The 23,544-nt window shown below is 44.7% G+C and overlaps 1 protein-coding gene across 1 annotated transcript in view; it reads right to left on the bottom strand.

Annotated features, from left to right (window-relative positions):
- Positions 1 to 23,305, bottom strand: part of LOC119378109 (guanine nucleotide-binding protein G(i) subunit alpha) — a 45,287-nt gene extending 21,982 nt beyond the window's left edge. Inside the window, exons 1-4 of the mRNA XM_037647355.2 lie at positions 22,938 to 23,305; positions 15,398 to 15,440; positions 9,523 to 9,664; positions 6,019 to 6,182 (exon numbers count right to left, since the gene is read on the bottom strand). Coding sequence (XP_037503283.1) covers positions 6,019 to 6,182; positions 9,523 to 9,664; positions 15,398 to 15,440; positions 22,938 to 23,058 — 470 coding nt within the window. The 5' untranslated portion in view covers positions 23,059 to 23,305. The remainder of the gene's footprint in view (positions 1 to 6,018; positions 6,183 to 9,522; positions 9,665 to 15,397; positions 15,441 to 22,937) is intronic.
- Positions 23,306 to 23,544: the final 239 nt, after the last annotated feature.

Below are 23,544 nucleotides of genomic sequence, written 5' to 3'. Positions count from 1 at the left end.
ACGAATGAGTAACTAAGAAACAAAATGTGCTGTGTCCCTGACAGCTAGTACTAATAACCCCTTCTAAATCTCACTATGCTTTTCCGCAGGACAACAGTGTAATGCGGCAAAAGTGGCTTAAAAAGCGTTCAGCACGCAAAAAAAACAAGTATCAGGAAATTCGAGAACTACTGTCCTTTTCTATTGCGATAGAAACTAATGGACATTCTAGATGAGTTTTTGCCATCATCTCTCTTATAAAGTCCAAATGGATAACATATCCCTGTGCATAGTATGTTCTACCGTGAGTAAAACGAGTGCATGCAACGAACATGGCTGAAGCAGATATCAAATGAGCCAGCCCATCTCCATCTCCATCAGTGGGCGGCTCGTATATCCTGCTACGTACTGCGATCTCCGTCGCTCGGAGGGCGCATGCGATAACACCACTCCACTCGGGAAGCCTGCCATCGAAGCACAGAGGAAACGCCCCGCCCGTCTTGAACGAGCATGAAAAGATGCGAGAGGGGGCCAGCTTGGGCTGTCACTTGAGCAGCAATTTTTTAACTCTGTTTCTAAGGGCGCGGTCGCGATCGCTGGCGAGCGCGCTATCTAGGCAGCCATCAGCGGGCGGCTCGTTTATCCTGCTACGTACTGCGCTCTCAATGCGAAGACACTGTGCAGAAAGAGCATCTTTCCCTGGAAACGCCGTATTCTCTTACACCAACGTTTCGTAGAGTTACGCGAGATCGGATACAAAAGTTTCTTGCCAGCCTCACTTCGTACAGGATTACAATTCGTTGCTATCGCGTTCATTGCTTCGTCCTTGCGGTGAAACTGACTTTTTTTCTTTTCTTTTGCGGGGGGTTAGGGTTAGGGTCTGCGTGTCTGTATTGGACGACGATGCCCACACTGCAGATGACCAACGCGGCCTCCATTTCTCGCTCAAATTTGCGCAACTGAGAAAATTTTAAGCTGGTCCGGCATTTCGGCGCAGCGTGGTGCAATTTTAACAAATTTCACGGTTTTGGCTCAGCTTGGTGCAAAAATAAGGAATTGTATCAAATTGGCGCAATTGGTGCAGCTGTTGCATCCCTGTTAATATTGTAACAAGATGAAGAGGATGATGAAGAGGACAGAAAAGAAGACGACGTCAATAGACTCGGCGAGATGGGAGCCATCTTGTCAGCCGCTGAATTTATTCTGTGTATAGAGTGTGAATATATTTGTCCTCATAACAATATGACCCACTAAAAACTGCCTCTTTTAAAAAAATACTGGCCCTTACCATTCATCATCAGATCATGCACTGGCCGCATGATTGGCATTAGAATTCACATGAAAGTGACAGTCTTCAGGAACATTAGAGATATACTAAATCATTTTTAGGGGTGTGCGAAAAGCGAAATTTAATCTCAAATCGAATTCAAATCGAATAGTGCCAAATAGTGGCCAAAAATGTCGAATATCGAATACAAGGTATTTCATTGAAAATTGAAAGAACAACAGTAATGCTGTGCTTCATCGTCATGAGTGCTGCAGGCCCGTCTTTGGCTGCCCGTTCACAGGCAGCGTTTTAACTGCACGCTGGAATGATGGGAGTTTCTGAACGAGTGGTGCATTGCGGCAGTGGCAACTGCACAGCGTGAACAAATTTTCCCATGTCAAGACAACCACCAAGGGTTTCGCAGGCCAAATTCGAGACGTTTCATGGCGCTTGCGGCATACGTGACCGAAATACGCAAGAAGTATCGTAAAAACCGGAATATAGGTCGAATTTTTTTTCAAAAGACAGCCCTAAAAAGTGGACCCCCGTCTTATATACCGATCATCGGCAGAAAAACTTCGCAAGTCTGGCCACTATGAGCAATTGAAGTCAACCGCCTCCATCGCCATCGCAATCATCGGCATCGCTTTGTTTACTACCAGCCTTGTGCCATGGGCGGCTTCATTTTGCACTTTGTTGTTGTCTTGCAAATCTATTTGGGCTCTGAGGTGCTTTTTTTCTCGTTCTCGACCAGTAGCCAACGACAGTTCACCGTAGCGTTAAAAAATGTGATCGAATTCGCGACGGCACAGAGAAATCTGGTCTGATGTGTGTGAAAGGTGTGTTGGGATGCTAGCGCACATGAACGCGAGCGGAAGCCGTGAGTCGCAAACCATAACTGAAAGTTTATCTTTGCACGGGTGTTCTCGCTGCTCCAATCACGCCGGATACTGTTTCTTTGTTGCTTCCTGCGATGCCACGGCACGTATGGCTATGATCAGCAGGCAGATCGAGTGCACCACAGAAGCATTCGCTACTGGTGGACGCTGAAGGATCGCATCACGACATCGCAACGATCAGAAGAAAACTTTGTTTCGGTGCCAGAACGCAGCGTATCTAAAGCTGGAGACGAAGGTTGCTCAGTTTAGCCAGGAGCTGCGCTCGCGTCGAGATTGCTACCGGCTTTCTGCCATGTGGAACTTACGTGTAAATATAAATGGCATTTTCCCTGTGCACCATTTGAAATTGCGTTTGTTTCACGGTAAAGGCACCTTCTGATACTTTGGCTGTTCCATGTACTTTTTTTTTTGATTTTCAGTAGTCAGAAGTGGGGCGCTCGACCTATATTCCGGTTTTTACGGCACGTGCCTTTGTTTCGGAAACGAAGTTGTGAAGAGCTTGATAGTTCTCTCGTGTGTTCTTTTTGCTTACGGAAATGGCATAATCTTCTTCAAAATAAACATGTGGTCGCTTTGAACCAGGACATCGGTGAAAGTTTTAATGAGAGGCGTACTGTACAGGTGTTAGCGTTAGTTTTAGCCACCCTACCCGAACTAAGTTGCACCGTCGACCTCTGTCGCGTTTTATATACCGTATTTACTCGCATAATCCTCGCACTTTTTTTCCCAGAAAACCGATGGAAAGTTGGGGGGTGCGAGAATTACGCGGGGAAAATTTTCCGCGAAAACGTAGAGCGCTAGAAAAAAAAACAAAAAAAAAAACGAAGCGGCCGCAAATCGGGGTTCTCCCGCCAGCAACCAACTACAAGCTATGAAAACTGCTAATACAAGACTTACCTTAACAATAAAACTACAGGTTTAACACAAATCAATGTTTATTTGCAGACACTAAAGCCACTAGCAAATAAAGTGTCTCTTGGCCGAACTACTCGGAGTCAGAGTCAAGACTGCCGTCGACGTCGCTCGTAGCGGCGTCATCAGAGTCGTCGCCAGCTTCAGCATCGTCTCCATCGCCATCGTGAACCACGTCGTCTTCCGTCCCGTCCAAGGCGTTGGAAATTCCAGTTTTTTTGAAACTGCGGACTATGATTTCTGGGGAAATCGTGGCCCATGCCTCCATTACCCACGCACAGAGGAGCTCCACTGACGGCTTTTTTATCTTTCCCCCGGGAGTCATGGCATGGTCGCCTTCAGCCATCCATTCGGCATACAGCCTCCGAACATTATCCTTGAACGGTTTGTTCAAGGATACGTCCAGAGGCTGCAGCATCGATGTTAGACCGCCCGGAATGACGGCGAGATCAGTCCGCAGCTCCTTCAGCTTCGTCCGAACGGAGTCGACAAGGTGACCGCGGAAGCTGTCAACGACCAGCAGCGATGGGTAAAGAAGTGCCCCTGGGCGGCGTCCCCAGACAGTCTTTACCCAATCGACCATAAGGTCAGCGGTCATCCAACCATTTTCCTGTACTCGTACATGAATTCCAGGGGGGAACTTGGCCTTCGGGAGGGTCTTCCGTTTAAAAATAACAAACGGTGGCAGCTTCCGCCCATCCGCTGTTACGGCAAGCATGACGGTGCACCTCTGCTTCTCGGCACCTGTTGTCCTTATGTGCACACTCCGCACACCTTTTTGTTCAGCAGTTGTGCTCGAAGGCATGTCGAAGTTGAGCGGCGTCTGATCCGCGTTTCCAATCTGCGAGAGCAGGAAGTTCTTCTCCTCCCGGATCCTAATCACGAATCGATGAAAATCGACGATCTTGTCCTCATACGCCGAGGGTAGCCGCTGACACAAAGTCGTCCGCCTCCGGAGTGACAATCCACTTCGGCGCATAAATCGTGTGGCCCACCCGTTGCTCGCGCGGAAATCTTGCGCCGGGATGCCCTCCTTCCGGGCAATTATGCGCGCCTGGTTTCGGATCAAGTCGATCGAAACGGCACACCCGTCCGCGCGGAGACCCTTGATGTAGTCAAGCAGTGCCGCCTCAACCTGTGGATACTTTCCAGTCTTAGGCCCACGGAAGGCCTTGTGTGTTTTGTTGGTGGCTTTCAGCTCTTCGTGCTGCCGTCGCCAGTAGTGCACACAAAACTCGTCCACGCCGAAGTGCCTGCCGGCGGCCCTGTTGCCGTTTTCGAGTGCATAATCGATGACCTTTAACTTGAAAGCAGCTGTGTAGCTTCCGTATCGGCCCATTGTGTTGCTGCAGAATAGACGCTACTACACATGCGACACGGAAACGGAACACTAACACTAAACACGGCGCTCGGTACGCGAACTTCACTTGTGGCTTGGCTTGGATTGGATTAGGGCTCCGTGCGCTGGTAGTATGCATGATGCGTAAGAGATGGCGCTAGGCTGCCGCGCGCTATCATCATCATTGGCTGGAAGAAGCAGACGACATTTGATGCTGTGATTTTTCGGGGTGCGATAATTACGCGAGGAAAAAAAAAATCGCATTTTTGTTGGACGATGTGGGGGGTGCGAGAATTACGCGAGTGCGAGGATTATGCGAGTAAATACGGTATTTGTCATGTCGAATTATTTGGAACTTCGAATACTAGCTATTCGAAAGTCGAATATTCGCACACCCCTAATAATTTTCCATTTGCATTCAATAAGTTAACAACACCAAAGTGAGAAACTTCACTCGCAGCGAAGTACCATATGAACATACAAAACAAAACGAATCACCTTTTCATTACAGAAAATGGAAACCAAACACTACAGCAAAAAAAATCTGAAACTCGCTCACAAATATTAAAAATGCGATATTAAAGTGAACATAAACTGGTTGTCAAGCTGGTTAGAGTGAATTCTGACAGAAGCACTGCGCAACAAAGACACCACTCCTCACAGATATAGACAGTCACACATACTGGGAAGAAAGGGGGCACAAGTTCAACTTTGTAACATTTATTATTATTACTTTGCAAGCAGCACATGAGTGAGTGCTTATCCCCGACAATGAAGAGCCCGCAAAATGTTGACTTGGTATACCACTGCATTAGATACCGGCGTTGGCACTTTCATGTCTTAAGAACATAACCTTCAATTTCAAAGGTTTTCAAGGGCTTCAAGGAGTTGTACATATCCTGCCAACAAAACGAATCTAAAAATTGCCCGGACATTATAACTGAACACGTAACTGAAACCACGCTTACAGCACTGGCTACAGCCGACCGTCACGGGGGAAGATACAGTGCCATCGCCATGGTGACAGAGCAGATTTTGCTGCGAGTTCACAGAGCTTCTTTTCTTGCTCGACTACTACCCAAGTGCATCACACTTGTTCTTAGTGAAGTGCAAATGGTTCCCAGCGAAGCGCAAATCCATTTTATTATGAAATCTCATGTCAGAAGCAGTTATTTCACACACTGAAGATAGCTGCAAAGTAGCTGCATCACGTCTTTTTTGCATGCCCAAAAGCTGTCTTTGAGTGGTGAAAACAAAGGGAGATTCTTGCCTGCATGCCAACCAGGAAGTTTCTATGGGCTGAAGTTGGGCAAATAACCGGACATTGAAGACAAGCTCACATACTCTAAGAAACTCCATGTAGACCGAGCTTGTCCAGGTTTACACAGAATCTAGGTGTACATCCAGATTCGAGGCAAGCACACAGCCACAGCCAAATCCTGTCTGGTCAACTTTCTGACTAACAAATGGTCTGGAATTGTCAGCCAGCATGTTTTAATTGCGGTTCACCATCTGTACTGCTTTGGCAAGAATGTGCGTTGCAGACTAAAGTTCTAGCAATCTTTTGCTTTTCACATGGCCCACTAACAACCAAGACTGGATCCTAAGCCGACAACACTCACTATGAGGCTGAGTCGTTTAGCTGGTACTCCCGTGAGCGGGCAAAGCAGTGCTGGACCCCTGGGTCCTGCCAGAGGCGCTTCATCAGGGAGGCCAGCTCCGGTGTGATCTCACACTCTTGTGACGACGTCGCTCCTGCCACCGTGAAGAACTGGCGGGCGTCATCCTGCGGCAGCCATGCGTTCCAAACACTGTGCACACACTTTGGGACAACCCAACAATGTCTCGGCCTTCTTAGTATACACGCTTTTAATAAAATCACTCAAGCAGAGAAGCTAGCGCCAACTAGAATACATGCTACAATAAAATGACAACTCATTTGATTCACCAGTTGCGTTTTGCACTCAACAGCAACACAGCAGACATGGGAGACACTGAACTGGAAGGCTCATTCCCACATGCACCCACCACATCCCTATATGGAACCATGGCACACAATCAGGCCTTGTGCTTCAGATGCAGCCTTTGGTCAAATGGTCATCAAGCAGCAGGCGCTAATGTCGAGACGAACTCAGAATGGCTTGACAGAAGAAAACAACTAAAGCAATGCGTGTAAGGACAAAAAGAATGCAAGCCTACATGGATTCTACACGACTTGAGTGGGCAAGCTTGGAAATATAAATAATGGCGGTTCTAGTTACCTTCCTACAACACAAATCATAATGGCCAGAAGCTCAGAAACTTTACATTTCATATTTTAACAATCTCAGCAACCGATAAAGGGAATATAACACTAAAAATTGATAGCTAGAAAAATCAGTTGGTGTACAGAGGCAGACACAAGTGACCGGTGGGGAGTCAAAAGAACGCCCCGACCTTTGAAATTCCTGGTGCGATTACAAAAGATTAAACTGTAGAATTTTACTTGCCATAACTATGATATGAATGAATGAATGAATGAGTCTTTATTTCCTTTGTCAAAAAAGGAGGGGACGGGACTAAAAGCCACACAGGTGGCTTGACAAGGGTCCCGACTCCCTATTACATGGCAGTGCAGTGGACATTCATAAAAATAAGTGCAATTGAACACTTAAAATACAATAGTTAATCAAAGTGAACATTTATACAATAGTTAAAAGAAGTAGTAGCTACACTTTAGCTAACAAAACAACGAATTATTACACACTCGACGCAAACATGAAACTGAATGGATACATATATCGGTACATTGCAAAAATAAGAAACACATCGTTTAACACATCACAAAAAAAAAAATGAAAATAGAGCGTAAGTTCATTCCTGCGTGCTATGTAATTATGTGGTGATCTTGCCCATACAGTAATGCTTGATATCTTTATTATATAATATATGATTACAATATTATATGATTACAAGGCATGTGACCACAGGATAATTTTGGACACCTGGGATTCTTTATCTAAACATTAGGTACATCGCCGTTTTTGGATTCCACTCCCATCAACAACAGCCAGGAACTAAACCCTCTCATTTAACAGTGCTGAACCACAATATCTTGAGAATAGTGCTCAAACTAAAGTAACTAAGCCTATTCAATCTAACCAACTGCACAATGGAAAAAGCAGTGGTGGTCCATCCAGTTTAGGAGTTGGAACAATTTGTGAGCAGGAAAAAGTCTGTTTTGGAGCAGATTTGCAGCAGAAGGAACTCTGTTTTGGAAAAGAACTGGAGCTGAAAAAATATGCTTTGGAGCTGGTTTCGAGCAGGCAAAAAAAAATTTAGTATCACTTGGAGCAGACCACGTCTAAATTTTTTGTGAATATTCTTGTTAGTGTGCATACAGGAAATGCTGCCGAATGTAAACAAGGAGAAAAGGCCAACAATCGGAGAGCTGACATTAATCAAGTTCTTAGCACGAAAGAGTGTCACATGCTGGCTTCACTGCGCTGTACAAGGTGTGTGTTGCAGTGAAGCATAAGTGACAAGGCGAGCATGGCACACATGGTTTCTGTGAATGACAGGTGTCATAACATCATTCCAGAAAGAAAAAAAATCACCCTAACCAGAAAACCAGCAGTTAAAAAAACAAGACGACGATGAAGGAAAGCTCATTGCAAATGAGAACATACTGTTTGCAAGTGTCTGCCCAGACAGTGCATTCCATCATTGCCACAACTCACTATGGACGATGCTCCATCGTACTCAATAATTATTAGCAGCACGAGCACCGAGTGACATTCTTCTTTTTCACCAAAGCACCTTGGGTTGAGCACTTCTTCCGGTTTTCCAAATATTAAGAAGAAGTCTTCTAAAAAATAAAACTGGTACAAAGGGGGCAGGGTCACTGATCAATCCAAGCTCTTTCTTGCTCCGTCACCCAAGCATAAAGGGGAGGGATGGAGGAGATGTCGAAGGGGAAGGAGAGTGCATGTTTTTTTATTTTTACTTTATCTTTTTTTGCTGCATGGAGTGACTATTGTAATAGGAATCGCACCTTAATATGCTAAAAAGGCAGAAGAGCAGGGGAAGATAAAGCCTGAAGGGACAAAAAATTCGAGAACACGGGGTGTCGCTAAAGCCAACGTTAAAGCCAAGCTAAAGACTATCAATGGCATGCTAAACTTTCAACAATGCAGGCACATGGGACGGCACAGAGACTTTGGTTAGGCTGAGTATAATGACAAAAAGTGCATTGCTGGAATGAAGTGAGTAGAAGGTGTCGGTGGCGTTAGCGAAATGCTCCTGCTGTGTTTGGTGCCACGTTAAGAATATGTTTTGGGCTAGAAACTCTCCGCTGCCGTGTAAACGGGTGGAATAGTGAACTTTGCCATAGTTGGCGCAAGCTGCACTTGAATGTGTGCAGCAAGGTATGGGATTGTAGCAATTTGGCGCAATTGGCGCAGCTGGACCACCACTGGAAAAGGCATTAAACCACTAAAGAAGCACTAGCAGTATGCATCCAAGAGTTACAACTTAAAAAGTGGCTCTGACCACTTTTTGGTTACTGGCCACTGCTACGGATGCTGAGAATCGTCAAGCACTTTCCAAGTACAGTCAAACCAGGAGGTAGAAAAATAGGAGGGGATCTCAAAATAGTTTAATAATTTGATGTTCAAGATATGCTTGTCTGAAGCATTGCATCGGGGATCAGATGCCACTTGTACTTTGATCAGATACACTTTGTTTAAAGTGCAAATACTGCAACATGCAGAAAAGCTTCTGACATTTTTTAACTTCTTGAAGCTTTCTGCAGTATACCTGGTACTGCACAACTTATGGGTCAGTCCACCGTTTTTTTTTTTTTTTTGTGAGCCTGACTGCGACAATTCCACGGCAATTCCCGACTAACTAGAAGCTAGCAGTCTTGCTGTAAAACTAAGCGGACATGCTCCGATTCACCAAACCGCTTTGCAGACAATCCCAATGTGGACAAGCCTCCCCCAAGCTGGACTGGACGTGAATGAATACGTCTCAACAAACACAAATAGAAACACGAAATAGAAAGGAGCATGCAAAAAACGGGCTCAGCAGAATTCAACAAATCAAACAAGGAACATATTACTGCAACGATTAATGTTCCAGCTCACCGCTCGACTGGGGTCCTTGAAGTCAATCTTGAGCTGTCCCATGGCACGGATGATGGCCAGCAGGCTCTGGATGGTGTTGCTGTGCACCACGGGCCGGTAGAGCTTGCATTCGTCTGCCGTGTAGCCAGACTCGTGGATTATCCTGAAACACAGCGCCTGCTGTCACTGCCAGCACAGGACATCACTTGGTGGTCTTTCACAGACGTCTGCATAGCTACACGCCGACGGAGGGTGTGCCTCCACAAAAAAGTGTTGCTAAAATGGTCAACCCAACAGAATAAACGCAGCTTCAAGAAATACAGGGGGACTTGAAAAGAGCCTGACAACTCTTGGGACGAGTCTCAGTTGTCTAAACAAAGACCAAACACAAGCCCTGCCCAGAGATAGCAACGATGGATGATGATTAGTGGGGTTTTGTGGTGCAAGGGCCATGGTGGCCAAAGAGCGCCATGTCCTTGCATGTGGTGTTAGCCATGACGAATGATTATGATGACCGGGTGTATTGTGGCTGCATAGAGGCCTAAAATCACGTGCTGTGTGACAGCGTAAAAGATGTGTATTAGCAATGATAGAGCATCATGGTTGCCGGCAAATATAAAACAAGGCCTACAAATGTAATATGTTTGCGAAACTTCTGGCTACGAGACATCCAACAGGGCTTCGAAAAGTCCTCTAGAGGTTCCGAAATTCATGTGAGGGATCCTGACGGACAGAGATGTAGAAGTTTACAGATGTTGAAAATATCAGCTAAGAGGCAGTGCGTGTATTTCCATTGAGATGAAAATTGCTTAGGGTTTCAAGTTTGATCATGTGGAAAATGCAATGCTCAGGGGAAAACACTGCTGCAGGTGAATCTGATAACCATGCCTTAGTGCCAGCACGGCCGGCAGGAGGCCATAATAAAACTTCTTGAGCAAGTTGGTGCGGTTTACTCAACACAATAAAAGTGCTAATTGAGATGCGTGTTAGCCCTCGGTCTGCAAGTGTTATTCCTCATGTGTGTCTCGACTAGTGCCCTAAAATAGAGTTTAGAGATATGTCACTGTGTGTCATTTGCATGGGAGTCACCATAAGGGCAGTCTCCTCAATTGTGTGAACACCTGTTTGAACATTCGAGTTGTAACATCTAACATGGGAGCAACCAACCGAGCAATGTGGCAAGTGCTTGGATTTTCCAGTTGTAGAAATTCAAAGATAGTGTGTTCAATACCCTACACCTGCTTACAAGGAGGATAACTTTTCTTTTTCTTTCTTTTTCAGTGTGGAGGCTGCTGCATGTTTCAAAAAACTTCAGGTGCACACTTCTAAACTCAATGACGTTTACACTAAGCAAAGAAACTGCTGTTCAGCAGAGCTCGCCACGAGACCAGGTTAATGTAAAAGATATACATGCAGTTGTAGCGTACGACAGTGGAAGGAAGTTGATAGTTGCAATAAAACTTCCGAGGTTTTGGTGTCCATGAAGGCCACTTCTCAGGAATGAAAGTAAGCCTTGCAGTGCAGTTTTATGTAGAAGCCACACCTGCGATTTGATATTTGGTGAAGGAAGGAGTACTAGTTTTAAATCTGTCTTTATGTTAAGTAATATGCGCTCCGTATCACACAGGTGCTCTTACGCTAAGGAGGTCTAATGGAACTTTCCCTAAAGGAGTTTGACGGTCTCCCTTGATAGCAAAGCGAGCACCCTCGTTAACGGTACTTTGTACTTATGAAAAAAAAGTGCAAACACAGAATCCCCATGTTCAGCATAATAACGAACTTGAGCAACATTAAAAGTAGTTTCGTAGCACGATTCACACATCACGTGCGTCAGACCCCATGTGGCTATGTATCTGATCTGCCCAGGAACAGTGCAAAATTGCCTCGGGTTTCCTAGGCACCTTCATTTTCATGATAATGCCTGCTACTGCTGTACATGATCCTTTTTATTCCCATGCTTATAAGCTAGCCTGAAGCCACAGCCTCGTACGTACACTGATCAATGCAAACGCGTGGGCTCAAACGAGACAAGTCCCACGTCCCCATGCACAGCTTTGTCCCGCTTTGGCCGGATATTAAGTTGTCCCTCCATTTGATCTGCTGTTCACTTTCTTGGGCATAATGATGTCCAACGCAAGCGAAGTCAATCTGGAGTGATGGGAATAGCCAAAAGTGTTTCGGGGAAGATCTCAAAGCAGAAATTAATGACTTGTAACAGGTGCGCTCAGCTATCTAGCAAGTAGGTAGAACAAGAAAAATGGAATAAAAGCCATATATTGCTTTTATTATACAAAACGCAAATTTAAACATTGACTGGAAGGAATACGTGCTGGCTTGGCAATAGATATTGCCGCATTAAAATGACAACAGGAGTGGGCTAGAATGCTTCTTGGAAAGCAGCATGCAATTAAGCGCCAAAACACACCCACAAAAAGGCGAACAGAATTTGAAATAAACAGCGCAAAAAACGGACGGCGACGGAAAGGAGACACACAGGAGAAGCGCTGTTCTGTTCTTTTTTCTGGATTTATCTTTCCCGCAAGCACTTATAAGTTGCTTTCTTGTCAATAAAAATTCAGTTGGAAGCAGCGCTTGTCTGGTGTGTCTCCTTTCCGTGGCCGTCCGTTTTTTGCGCTGTTTATTTCAAGTATGCACAACGAACTAGCCCAGTCAGCTACTTCGTTACAAACAGAAAATCTGCCATGTTGACAGGGCTTACTTAGCAGAGACGTGGCTTTCAGACCACAGCTGAGCAATTATTTCAAAGTACTTAAGCGCAAAAGACAATACGAAATTACAGAATGAGGTACTTTGATATTGAGTAAGATCCCAATTTAGTCAACTTTGATATAGCAAAATTATTAATATGGTAACATACTTTATTTATTCATATGGTGAGGTTTTTATGACTATGTCCATAGATAACCATATATTTTAATGTCAATATAAAAAGTATATTTATATGCAATTTCAATAAGAAGCCTCACTGTTGCTGCAGCAAAGGAATACTGAGGCAATAAAGTGAAACCACTGTGCACAGCAATGGCGAAATTATTAAACTAACGCATATGCAAACACACCTTCTAAACTGTGTGCTGCATGACAAAGAAGCAGCCATCACACCAACGGACAATTGTGGTAGTACTAAGCGTAAGGCCCTTTCGCTTATTTTGCAAGCAATCTTGAGGTAAAAAGGAAGTTGCCTCACCAAGCAATCTGGGTAGGCGACCAACAGGATGTCGCCACTTGTTTTGGGATACCACCGAGTCAAAAGAAGCCATGCACAACTTGCTGAAGAAATTGACTAGTGAGACATTTTTACTTTAAACAAAAGTGTTTTACGTAGTTGCATTGCTCTTGCAACAACTTCGGACTTGAGCAGCCAACTGAATTTCTGGAATTCCTCCCACTTACCAGCGGTGCATAAAGTCACATGGGTGCTCCGAGATAAAACTATATGTGGCTTGGAGATTTTGGGAACATGGGGCGGAACTGATTGAATGTGCTTTGGAACTGTTCTGGGATCAGGCACAATGCAAGTATGCAGCAGGTTTGGAACAGGAAAAAGTCAATTTCGAAACAATTAAGGGGAGATGCTACTCAAAATAAGCAAGCTGTTTCCAAAATTACATTTCTTGTTTTTACTTGATTTGTCAAGTTTAGTTTCTCTACTTTCATGACAAAAAAAGTAAAGGTTGTATTTAAACTGAAAATAGGTTAAAATCACTTTTAAAGAGCGCAAGGTGGCCATTAAAAACTGAAGAGAGCTCATTGTCTAGAGTCCCCTGGAAAATGTCACCTGGCTGCTTGCCACTGCATTTCGCACGAGGAGTTCACCAATGCCACATGCTCAAAATAACCATGATTCCCAAGCTCTCATGATGGAAGAAATAATTTTGAAAAGTAAATCTTTCCCACATGGATGGGCTTTCATTTTTACCTTTAAAATGCGTTTTTCTCAAGATGCAATTTTTGGAAACTTCTCGAGTTTGGACATCAAGATTTTGGTACTTCTGATGGCATGTCGGGATGAAATTTTTCCCACATATTCTTCAACATATGTAGAGTGCAATTATCTCCTTTAAAACTTGATATAACTTATGTAGTTATTATGAACTTAAAATAAGCAATTAGTGTGGGCTGAACATTTTAAGACTTCTCATATTATAATTTTTCTTGTTCATTAAAATGTCTTATACACACTTTTTAGTAAGTTTTCTGCATTCTATAGTTAATGTGGAGCAATATGAGCCATTAATGCCTCATAAATATAGAAGTTTTGTGACGGAAAAAGTGTGTCCAAAAAAAGCTACATTCTACACATTGTCGTGGTACAAAACTAAAACTATGCAATTTGCTGTAAACCTGCTTACGTATTTGAAATCAGCATAAGAAAGTACGAGAACAGCAAAAATTTCATTGCCCTAGGCTGCAGATTAAAGAAACTTTTTTCAAGTAGCATCTCCCCTTAAAACACATATTATAAAAGGTAAACTCTTTTACTTTAATGGGACTTTATAATTCTGACATTGAACTTTGTGTGCCATTCTACAAAAATAAACAACCATGAACTACTATTATCAAGAAATATGCTGCAAAGTTTCAGTGTGGTTCTATATGCAAGTAAAGGAGAAAACATTTTTGACAGCAAGTGCTTCGGCAACGCACTGGCAACTCGCAGCGACTTCATGACGATTTGTGACTGGTGACCAAGAAAAGCCTGTCAGTCATAGATGTTCATGCTGGCTAGTGTGTCCTACCAGTCACCACTCCGAAATGCCTCACAATTCATGTTATTCACATCTGCCTGCACACCTCATAGGGAAGTTCACAAGCTCTGCGACTCCAGTCCACCAAACAACAATCGACGGACCCAAAACAGTCTCCTTTCTATTGCCGCCACAAAATATGGTCCATGGCAGGGGCGTAGCCAGGGGGGGGGGGGCTGGGGGGGTTCAAACCCCCCCCCGAAATTTTTCAGTTTTTCTTGCGTATATATACACGCGCACATACAAACGCACGCACGAACATACATAAAGTATGGTTGAACCCCCCCCCCCCGAAAAAAATTTCTGGCTACGCCCCTGGTCCATGGTCATTTAGTGCACATTCAATGGAAAGACGCTCTGTAGCATAAAGCAAGGTTTTATTTGCGAGTACCTTCACTAAGCACACGGACAAACCCGTCGCAAGTGGGCACACACCAGCTAGTTGACCAGCCAGTCAGTGAGCATCTGTAGTGCATAATATCTGCACCATGCTTAGAGGGCACCAATTGTCGTTTGTACAGCTGCATTACAAACTTCTGGGCCCGTTTGCTAGCGTATAAGGCGATCAATTCAACAACGGAAACACCCTTCTTGTAACAAGATGCTGAAGGGCGCTTATAAAATTAGCTTTAGCCGTATTACATTACTGTCTCACAAAGAGAGGTCAGCAAAATATATAGCAGCCCCAGTTGAGTTTAATTGAAATATAACTTCTAATTTTCATTTCAAGTAAAAACTATTTCAAGCTAAAAACTATTTACAGAAATAAAGCTTGATATAAAACAAAGTTTGCATGAGAGAGAGAGAAAAAAAACAGGGATGTTAGCCAGCAGGCGACAGATATGATCTGAATGCACAGCTGTATGAAGGAGCCATGCGTTTGGCTCATGTTTAAGCAGCATTGTGAGTGACACACCTGTATGTGCTTTAGAAGTAATAAAACTTTTTGGTGCAGAGGCTGCCCTATCAAAAACTTGAACGCAGTGTGGTCCACGTTTAACAAGATATCAAGCACCACTTTTTCGTTTTCACACACTTCCATTTTTGGTAAGCACAATTTCATATTCATTCCTCCCGTTAGTGCCTCTGTAAAGATGCAATGCACACAAAAGAAAAAAAAAGCTTACTTCATCTGTTTGACAATGGTGCTCTTTCCGGACTCCCCAGCACCTGCAAAGGAAAGGAGACATCAAAACTGAGCAACCACACTGGCTGTACAATGTAAGTAGTGCTGCACTGGACACCCGGTGCCAAACCTTATCGAAGTTTACAACAAAGGCATTCATGTAACATTACTCTCACAATCACAAAGTCACTGCAGCTGCCCATTTCACTGTCACAAAATTTTGGATAATTTACTGGCTCGTGTAATGAGTACATAGCATTCCCTTGTAATCCTGTGATTGCCCTGTTTTTATGCACCTAAGAATGAGTTATGCAACCTAGAACATTTTATGCAAACTCATTTTGTAGATATCACGAATGAAACAAATGAAAATTTAATACTGTGCATGCAATTTTCTCAGTTTTGCCAAAGCCAAGTGCTGCCTTTCTCCAAAACCTTTTCACACAAGTTGGCCACTCCAGTAACAAACGAAGCCACAATTGTCCAACCCGCAATTGTTGCTCATGTGCATGCATCCTCCTTACACTAACTTATTTCTTGCCAACATTCAGCTATACAACGCTGGGGACATAATAAGACCTGCTATTTGGCTAAATGTCCAAATTTAAAGAAATAAGAGGAAGAGCAGTGAACAGGCACATTTAAGAAGTAATAATGCCAGAAAACCAAAATTACAACCAGTCATGAGCTTCCCAGACTGGTTCTTTCCAGAGAGGTTCCCATGACGTTTCCAGAGATGGAAATGTGTGAAGTGCCACTTGAAACATCAAACTGCAATGCAGTGTCATCAAAAACGTTGCAAGCACGTGCACCAAAGCAAAAATTTTTGCCCCCTCTACGACACTGCCTTGCTGCCCTCATTGCACAAGGAAATGGAGAACAGTCCACGCTGGCAGAGGCAGACAGAGATCATCATTGGAACAGAGAAGACGCATCGGCCTAGTTGGGTATCATCAGCATTCGGGCGGACAACAACCGAGGGATGGACTTGCCAAGCAGATGGACTTGAGTCGTGTGATAGCCCATTCCCCTCAAACAAACCCTTGAAGGATGCAATCAAGGCAGCTTCGTGGGACTCGAAACTGCAAGTGCTGTGCTATCACAAATGCTCTGTAGGGACCCTCCATGTGGCCCTTGTATGGAAATGCATTGATTTGTGATTTGGTCTTTTGTTTAAGTACATTTGTGTGCTGTGGCAGTTACAAGGGGAAAGGAGGGCTGGACAAAGATAAGCCTTGGCAGATAAAATGCAGAGAATCTACATGCAAGTTTTGTGGCAATACTTTGATGATAAGGCTTTAATTGGCTCCTGCAGGTTATGTATTCAATGAACTAAAACTGACATATGTGGCAGTCCAAGGGAAGTAGCGGTCATTAAAATGATTCCTCGATATGGCATTACTAACAGGACTTTTGGCAAAAACAAAACCAAGCTCTGCTACAGTACAATTGTTTAAAACATACAAAATGATGATCAAAACTAAATGTACATGAGCTTTCAGTATCCAGGCTTGAGAAACATTCACAAATGCTGCTTGTGAGCTGCCACCACTATAATCTTGTTTTAGTTTTCTTTACACCATGTGCATGCTCTTCAAAGCATGAAATTTTGGTCTGCCATTTCAATTGTACATTTAACCGAACTATTTATGCATGAACATTTAACTGCCATTGTGCATGAACTTTTGTTGAGCAGGAATGCTACCTTGTAGTTTTTGCAATGACTCTATATGAATATAATTGTTAGGCTCCTAGTACATGAACAGTAAAATGCAGGGTTTAATAAATAAATGGCCAAGAGAATTGACAACTGGGCTAGTTAAACCATGAATTAACTGGCCCTTTGTGTCTGAAAGCTACTCTGTGATCTCCAAAACTTGTAGTAATGGAAAGCTTCAAAAGTTCTTCAAAGGTTGAAAAGTTCAAAACATGAACCTGTGTCATAGTCGAAAAACAGAACAGACACTGGTACGCTGCTATACTGTGCTTTCTCAGGAAAATGTTTCAAGAGTGTCCTTGCTCTGCGAAATTACTCCGGTGCTGCTTACACAGCAAGACATGCGCTTGAACTCTGAACTTGCCATTTATGCGACACTGTGTGTGTCCCAGCAGATGGGCAAGGCGGTTGCAACCAGGGTTGCCAGGTTTGGTTACCTTGCGCGTATTTGGCTACTTTTTTAGGCTGGTGGCGTCAGAAAAAACATCTTGGCTACATTTTGGCTAGTTTCGTGTTGCCTCAATTTGAACCAAATTATCAATATCTTGAGACAATGCAGCTGCTGGTGTTCAAGTGTGCATTGTCAAAACAAGGTGATGAAGGTGTGCTTCCAGCTCCCAAAATTGAATTTGGCGCTTGCACTGCACAAAAGAAAATACTCTTGGATAAGTAGCTGGGACTCAGGGGAAAACTATTGCATGGCGCCTCATTTCGCAGACTCCCTACAGCTGAAGGTGACTTAAAACTAATTGGAAGTCAATAGGACAACAGAAAGCGCTCCGCATCCAAGATGCTATGCACTCATCGACATTAGAAATCAGATATCTGACGAAGTGCTCGTGTCGTTTCTTAGGATTACATATGGACTGCTACTCGAGAATATTAATTGCTTGGATTTGTGATCATGCGAGAAACAATTGCAGAAGTGACTACAATTTATGCTTCAATCGCAGCAACCGACCTTGATCACACTCGTGAAGTACTGATTTTTATTGTCCCTGGCACTTCTAGTCCTTTTAAGAAAAGTCAAGCAAGAGGCATGAAGAGAATGTCGTTTCTGCAACAGCGCAAGAAAGTTCATCATCGTGCACAAAATTATGATTTTGAAGGGTTTTTGTTGCACTTATTTACACGTTGAATTCAGTCGCTTGAATAACAACGGCGCATGTGCCTTTTTCACACGTGTGGCTACTTTTGGCTACTTTTACTGCACTTTGCTCAAGTTGGCAACTTTTTGGCTAGTTTTTCTGATTTCTTGGCTATTTTTTGTCTTTTCTTTTCGAGCTGGCAACCCTGGTTGCAACAGGCAACACTGCAGAGCAAATGGTAGTTAAGAGTGGACATTATGGTGAGCTCAATCTATTCACAGGCGACAAGAGCAAATTACTTGCTCATCACCATCAGCGTCATCTAATAATATTCACTGTCGAGTACGTAGCTACTGACCTTTCGAGATACTACATAGCACTGCCCTGTCTGCTCCCGTGACCATTCAAAATTAAAGTGGTAACATAATTATGGATCTTGAGTGTCTGCTGTTTTCTTTGTCCCCGAAAGACTGCAGAAATGACCTCCTGGCAAATGCTCGGTGCAAAGTATGTGGTTTTTGTTGAAACGTAGCAAGTTACAGCTCTTGGCACAGTTTGGCGCAGCCATCGCATCACTGGCAATGTGTGATCAAGAGCACAGTTCTTTTTATGAAGTGTACTTTCCCGGGGTTTGTGTGCCTGCCAGGTCAGATAGTCGAGTGCAGCGCCATGTCTGGGACTCTGCCAACACAGTCCTGCAAATGAAGTGCTATGTGTGTTATGACTGTGCTAGACAAGGAAACATGGCTACGGTGTGCGACGAAACTTGAGAAGGGTTTATTCAGCACTGTCGTGGCTTCTTAATACGGTGAACCCCACCACTGGGGAATGCGCAGATAGACTAGCTTTACGTTGGTGGGAACACTCAATACACACTAGCATTCTTACAATGGGAGTGATAGCGGAGGTGGGGTGCTAGGATTGAAGCATAGCAATACATAGGACTGCATCTAAGCGTGTAATCACGCGAAAATTAGAAATATCTTTAAACATCTCATTCGTTGATGTGTACCTGTAAGAATTTTTGACACCTTTATGCAAATACATTTAGCCAGTAGCACAGATCTTCCAGATCATTGACCAGTTTGAGAGCCCTGTGTGCAAGTTGGTAATCAATTACAAGGCTTTAAATGTGTGCATCCCAGCAGGTTGCAGTGGCACTGCCAGTGAACTTTCTGGTCGCCCCTGTCCATGACACATGGCGTGGGTGAGCGACATCACACAGGCAGCTACAGTTAAAACTCGATCTACCCCAAACCCAGATTTCACAGTTCCCGATCTAATGTAGAAATTTACATTGCCCGGCTGTTAGCTACGGAGTTCAATGCCATCGTCAACCCGAATTAACAAGACTTACTTAGCACCAAACTCAATTTACTAAGTATTTCCTGAAATAACTTAGTAAAACAGCGGCAATTTCCTTGTAATTTTGGCAGGGACGGTTTTTTTTTTCAGCATGCGCTCCAACGCTATCATGTTAAAATAAAACATCTGGAGCCCAAGTTATGGCCGTAACTTTATTTTCATGAGGCTGCGCACCATGCCCATGCACAGAACAATGGACTCAGCAGTTGGTAGCACTCTTACGTACCGGATGGTTGAAGGGGTGGTGATGGTGATTGCTTTGGTTATTCCATGGTTTATGTTACACATAGCACTGATCGTTTCCTCACAACTTTCTCGCTTGGCCTGCTCGCACAACCACTGCATTCGTTCTCCGTGTCTTCGCATATCGGTACATTGTCATAGGTTCACTTGACCATCCACCTGGCCTGCATTGCCCGGTCATGATGCCCCCTATGTCTATGTGACATGTTGCCGGTAAAAACGCCGTGGTAGCTTTTAGGCTTCGCTACATTACAATTTTACGATTTCGAAGGACCAAGAAATCCCTTTCTCAATTTTATGAACTTCCCGATTTAACAAAATAGTCTGAGTGTGGTCATCACTTCATTATATCGAGTTTCAACTGTGACAGCAGTGGTACTGGCTGTACCACTGCTGTTAAAGATAATGTTTTCAACCAAAGTGGGAACAAATGTTGTTTTTAATAGCTGGAACACTTTCTAACTTGTATTTAAATACACGGTAATACAAAGGGAATACACATTCACAATTTAGTGCTACACTTGGGAACTTCCAGTAGGCAGTGTTGATTTCAAGGTTTCTTTCCCACAGCACCGTGAATGGGCCTTTTTGCAATGAAGGCTGCACACCTTGCAATTCGCAACATTTAAAGCAGTGACACTGCGCGCCTATGCAAGACAACTGGCGAACTGAGCGGCTGCAGCGCACTGCTACAGTGAGCATCTGACTCTTGGTGTCCTATCTGCATCAGAACATGCATGTGTGCGGCTGCCATGTACTTCACGCTGGAAGACCATCATCACAGTTACCATATTTAAGCTTATCATTGTCATAGTTTTCGAATGCCAACAAACTTTTTAGCTTTTGCAGATTGTCGGCTTGTCCCTATATACTTCAGAGGTCGGGGGTTCGATACCCTGAACAGTTTGAAGGTTTGAGTCATAAGTCAACAAACTCGCTCATGAGTTGACTCGCTCACTCAGATCAGGCCGTGAGTCTGAGCAAGTCTGGGTGAGCAATATTTTCGTGAGACTGAGTCCAAGTGAGTGAGGCTGTGAAAAATATCAGCAAGTCTGAGTCTGAGTGAGCTTGGTTGAGGAAAATTTTGGCGAGTCTGAGTGAGCCCCGAGTGCAAAATATATTCCTTGACTGAGTGAGTGAGCGCCACATTGTTCGCCAACCCTATCTACTCAACTTCAGCATTAATATCAGCCTTATGTCGGCTCATGTTTGTACTAATGTGTACTCACGCATACCTCAACGCACCGGTGTCACATGCCAGCTGAGTATTTATTGATCACAGGCATGAGTTATGGAGGGGGGGGGGGGTTGTCCCTTGATCTCCACCCCCACAAACTCATCCACGGAAAATCCTTGACAGAAATATGCCGTGTGAGTCATCTCTTTCAATAAAAATGTCCTTACTGGATTGCAATAACTGATAACTAGTATTTGAAGGTATATGAGATCAAAAGGCGCCAAGTAGAGCCCTGATTATGTGAGACATTGGTGTTAAACATTGACACCATGGTCGAAAAAGCTAATTATACGCTAACGGACTCATGAGTCCACTAACTCGGACTTGGATCAAGCCATGAGTGGGTCTGAGCGAGTATGAGTGAGTAATATTTTGGTAAGTCTGAGTCCGTGCGAGTCAGGTTGCGAAAAAGTTTAGCGAGTCTGAGTGAGCCCTAAGGGCAAAATATATTTCATGAGCGAGTGAGTGAGCTCCACATTTTTTGCCGACCTATGGTTCGAGTCCCTGCATACTTGGTTGGCAGTTACGTTGAGGGTTGAATACCCTACGCACATAGTCCAACTTCTAAGCTTCAGAGGCAAAAAAGTTCACATACTCTACATGCTTAGAAGGCCAAGGGTTTGAGCCCCAACAGACTCATACTCCGCAGAGCATGGGTTAGAGCCATTTTCATTATAAACCCCTATGTGTTTCCCATGTATTTCCTATGGAGCCATATGCATTCCTATGGGAAAGGCGCTACGTTACAGACGGATGGCTAAATTTGCTGGGAAGTAAGCTACTAATGCATGAACACCGAAGAATTGTTTCACGGTTCTTTACATGCGCTTCAAGTGTGACGGCACTCCTAGAAATACACCTGGAGTGAAGCCATAAATGATGGCTTGAAAAGAGTGTCTCAGTTTTTAATAAAATATGTGACCAATGATCACTAGTGGGAGAGCGCAGAAAGCGGTGTCATGAAAGCGTCGCTTCACGCAATTAGCAGTACGCTTCGCTGTTCTTGAAATTCCTACAAAGCAAGGTTCAGGCAACTCTGAACTTAGCGTTTTTGCGTTTCACGCCGAGTTCATCTTTCCGAAAGTCACCCATCGCTAAGGTCGCTAAGCTGCGTGAATCGCCCATTGAGGGGCAAAGCTTGCGTGTAAATGTTTCTGGGCACTCCTTGAGCACAGACAATGAGGTGAGAGTCTTCAAGGTGCATGATCGAAGTGTTAGCAGGGGGTCGAACGGCTCATCGTGCGACAAGGCACTGCGCAACGTAAACAGTGCGCCTGGCTACTTGAGCGTGAAAAGGTCCTTGGGAACGGCGAGCGAGAATGAGCGCGTCTGCTGAGGCTTCATCAACCGAATCGGGCAGAGGTGTTAAGCGATCGCAGAGGATGGCGTAGCTGCCGCTACGTGCACGGGTCTTTTGAAATCGGCGGCGTCTCGAGGTGGATACCGCGACGTGACCGGCAACTGAATGCGCCAAGGGGGCAGCCACCGGCACGGTCGCGACCGAGACATTTATTAAAAGGACCGCACTCGAGCATCCCGTGCCCGACGCGGGCAGACATCCGTTTTACGAACCGATGTCCGTGGAGCCGAGGTGTCCCGACATCCCCGCCCATCGCGTGCGAAAGGAAGTTGACCGAAAGCGCCTGTTTACATCGCAGAAACAGGCCGGCCGCTCTGCCTATTGGCGTGGCGTTTATCGCTAGCGCTAAACAGTAAAATCGCTCGAAACTCCCGCCCGCAGCCAGCCGGTCGCTGCGGTGGGAGTGGTTGATTAGGGCTAAGCGCGAGATATCGCTTCTGGTGGCGCATTGGACAGTTGGGTCAGAAAGTGAAGCGGTGCCGACAAGATGCGCGGAGCGCGGAAAGTTGGCAAGGGCGCCGGTCTGCTTACCCAGCAGCAGGAGCTTGACTTCCCTCGCTTGTCTTTCGCCATCGGCTCGAAGGTCTCTGTCGATCTTTTTGGAACGCTCGGCAGCCTCCTTGTCGGCGGCGGTACTCACGGCACAACCCATGTCGACTGCCCGGCAGCTGCGGCTAGGCCTAACCGGCGGTTTCACACCACTCCCACGGTCGTTTCCCTTTCCGGTACAAGTTGGACGCTCGTAGTGAATACGTAGTCGGTTATCGCACGTCAGGAGACATCACAGCCAGCGCATTTAACTGTGCCGAGAAAGAGGCACGAGCTGTGCAAACGGGCATCAACTCCGGCGAATGAAGTTTTCAAACCTGTTGCCGGATGTCGAGGCGCGCACCGGAAGTACGCGCGTCTATTCGATCCGTGCGCTTGATTGTCGACAAAAAGCCCTCGATTGCGCTTGCTTTACCGTGTTTTAATCCTTGTCACCTCTCGTAATGGAGGAGTGATTGAATGCTGTTTCTATATTGCGTGCTAACTCATAATGAACGATGTGATTGCGAAATCGAAACCAACGGCGAACACAGCCGCAACCGGCGGATCGCACTAGCGAGGCACGAAATACGAGTACAAAACATGCAAA

This window comes from Rhipicephalus sanguineus, unplaced genomic scaffold (genome assembly GCF_013339695.2).
Source record: "Rhipicephalus sanguineus isolate Rsan-2018 unplaced genomic scaffold, BIME_Rsan_1.4 Seq691, whole genome shotgun sequence".
NCBI lineage: Eukaryota > Metazoa > Arthropoda > Arachnida > Ixodida > Ixodidae > Rhipicephalus > Rhipicephalus sanguineus.
The sequence above is the reverse complement of the archived record's forward strand: the minus strand, read 5'-3'. Positions and strand labels throughout refer to the sequence as shown.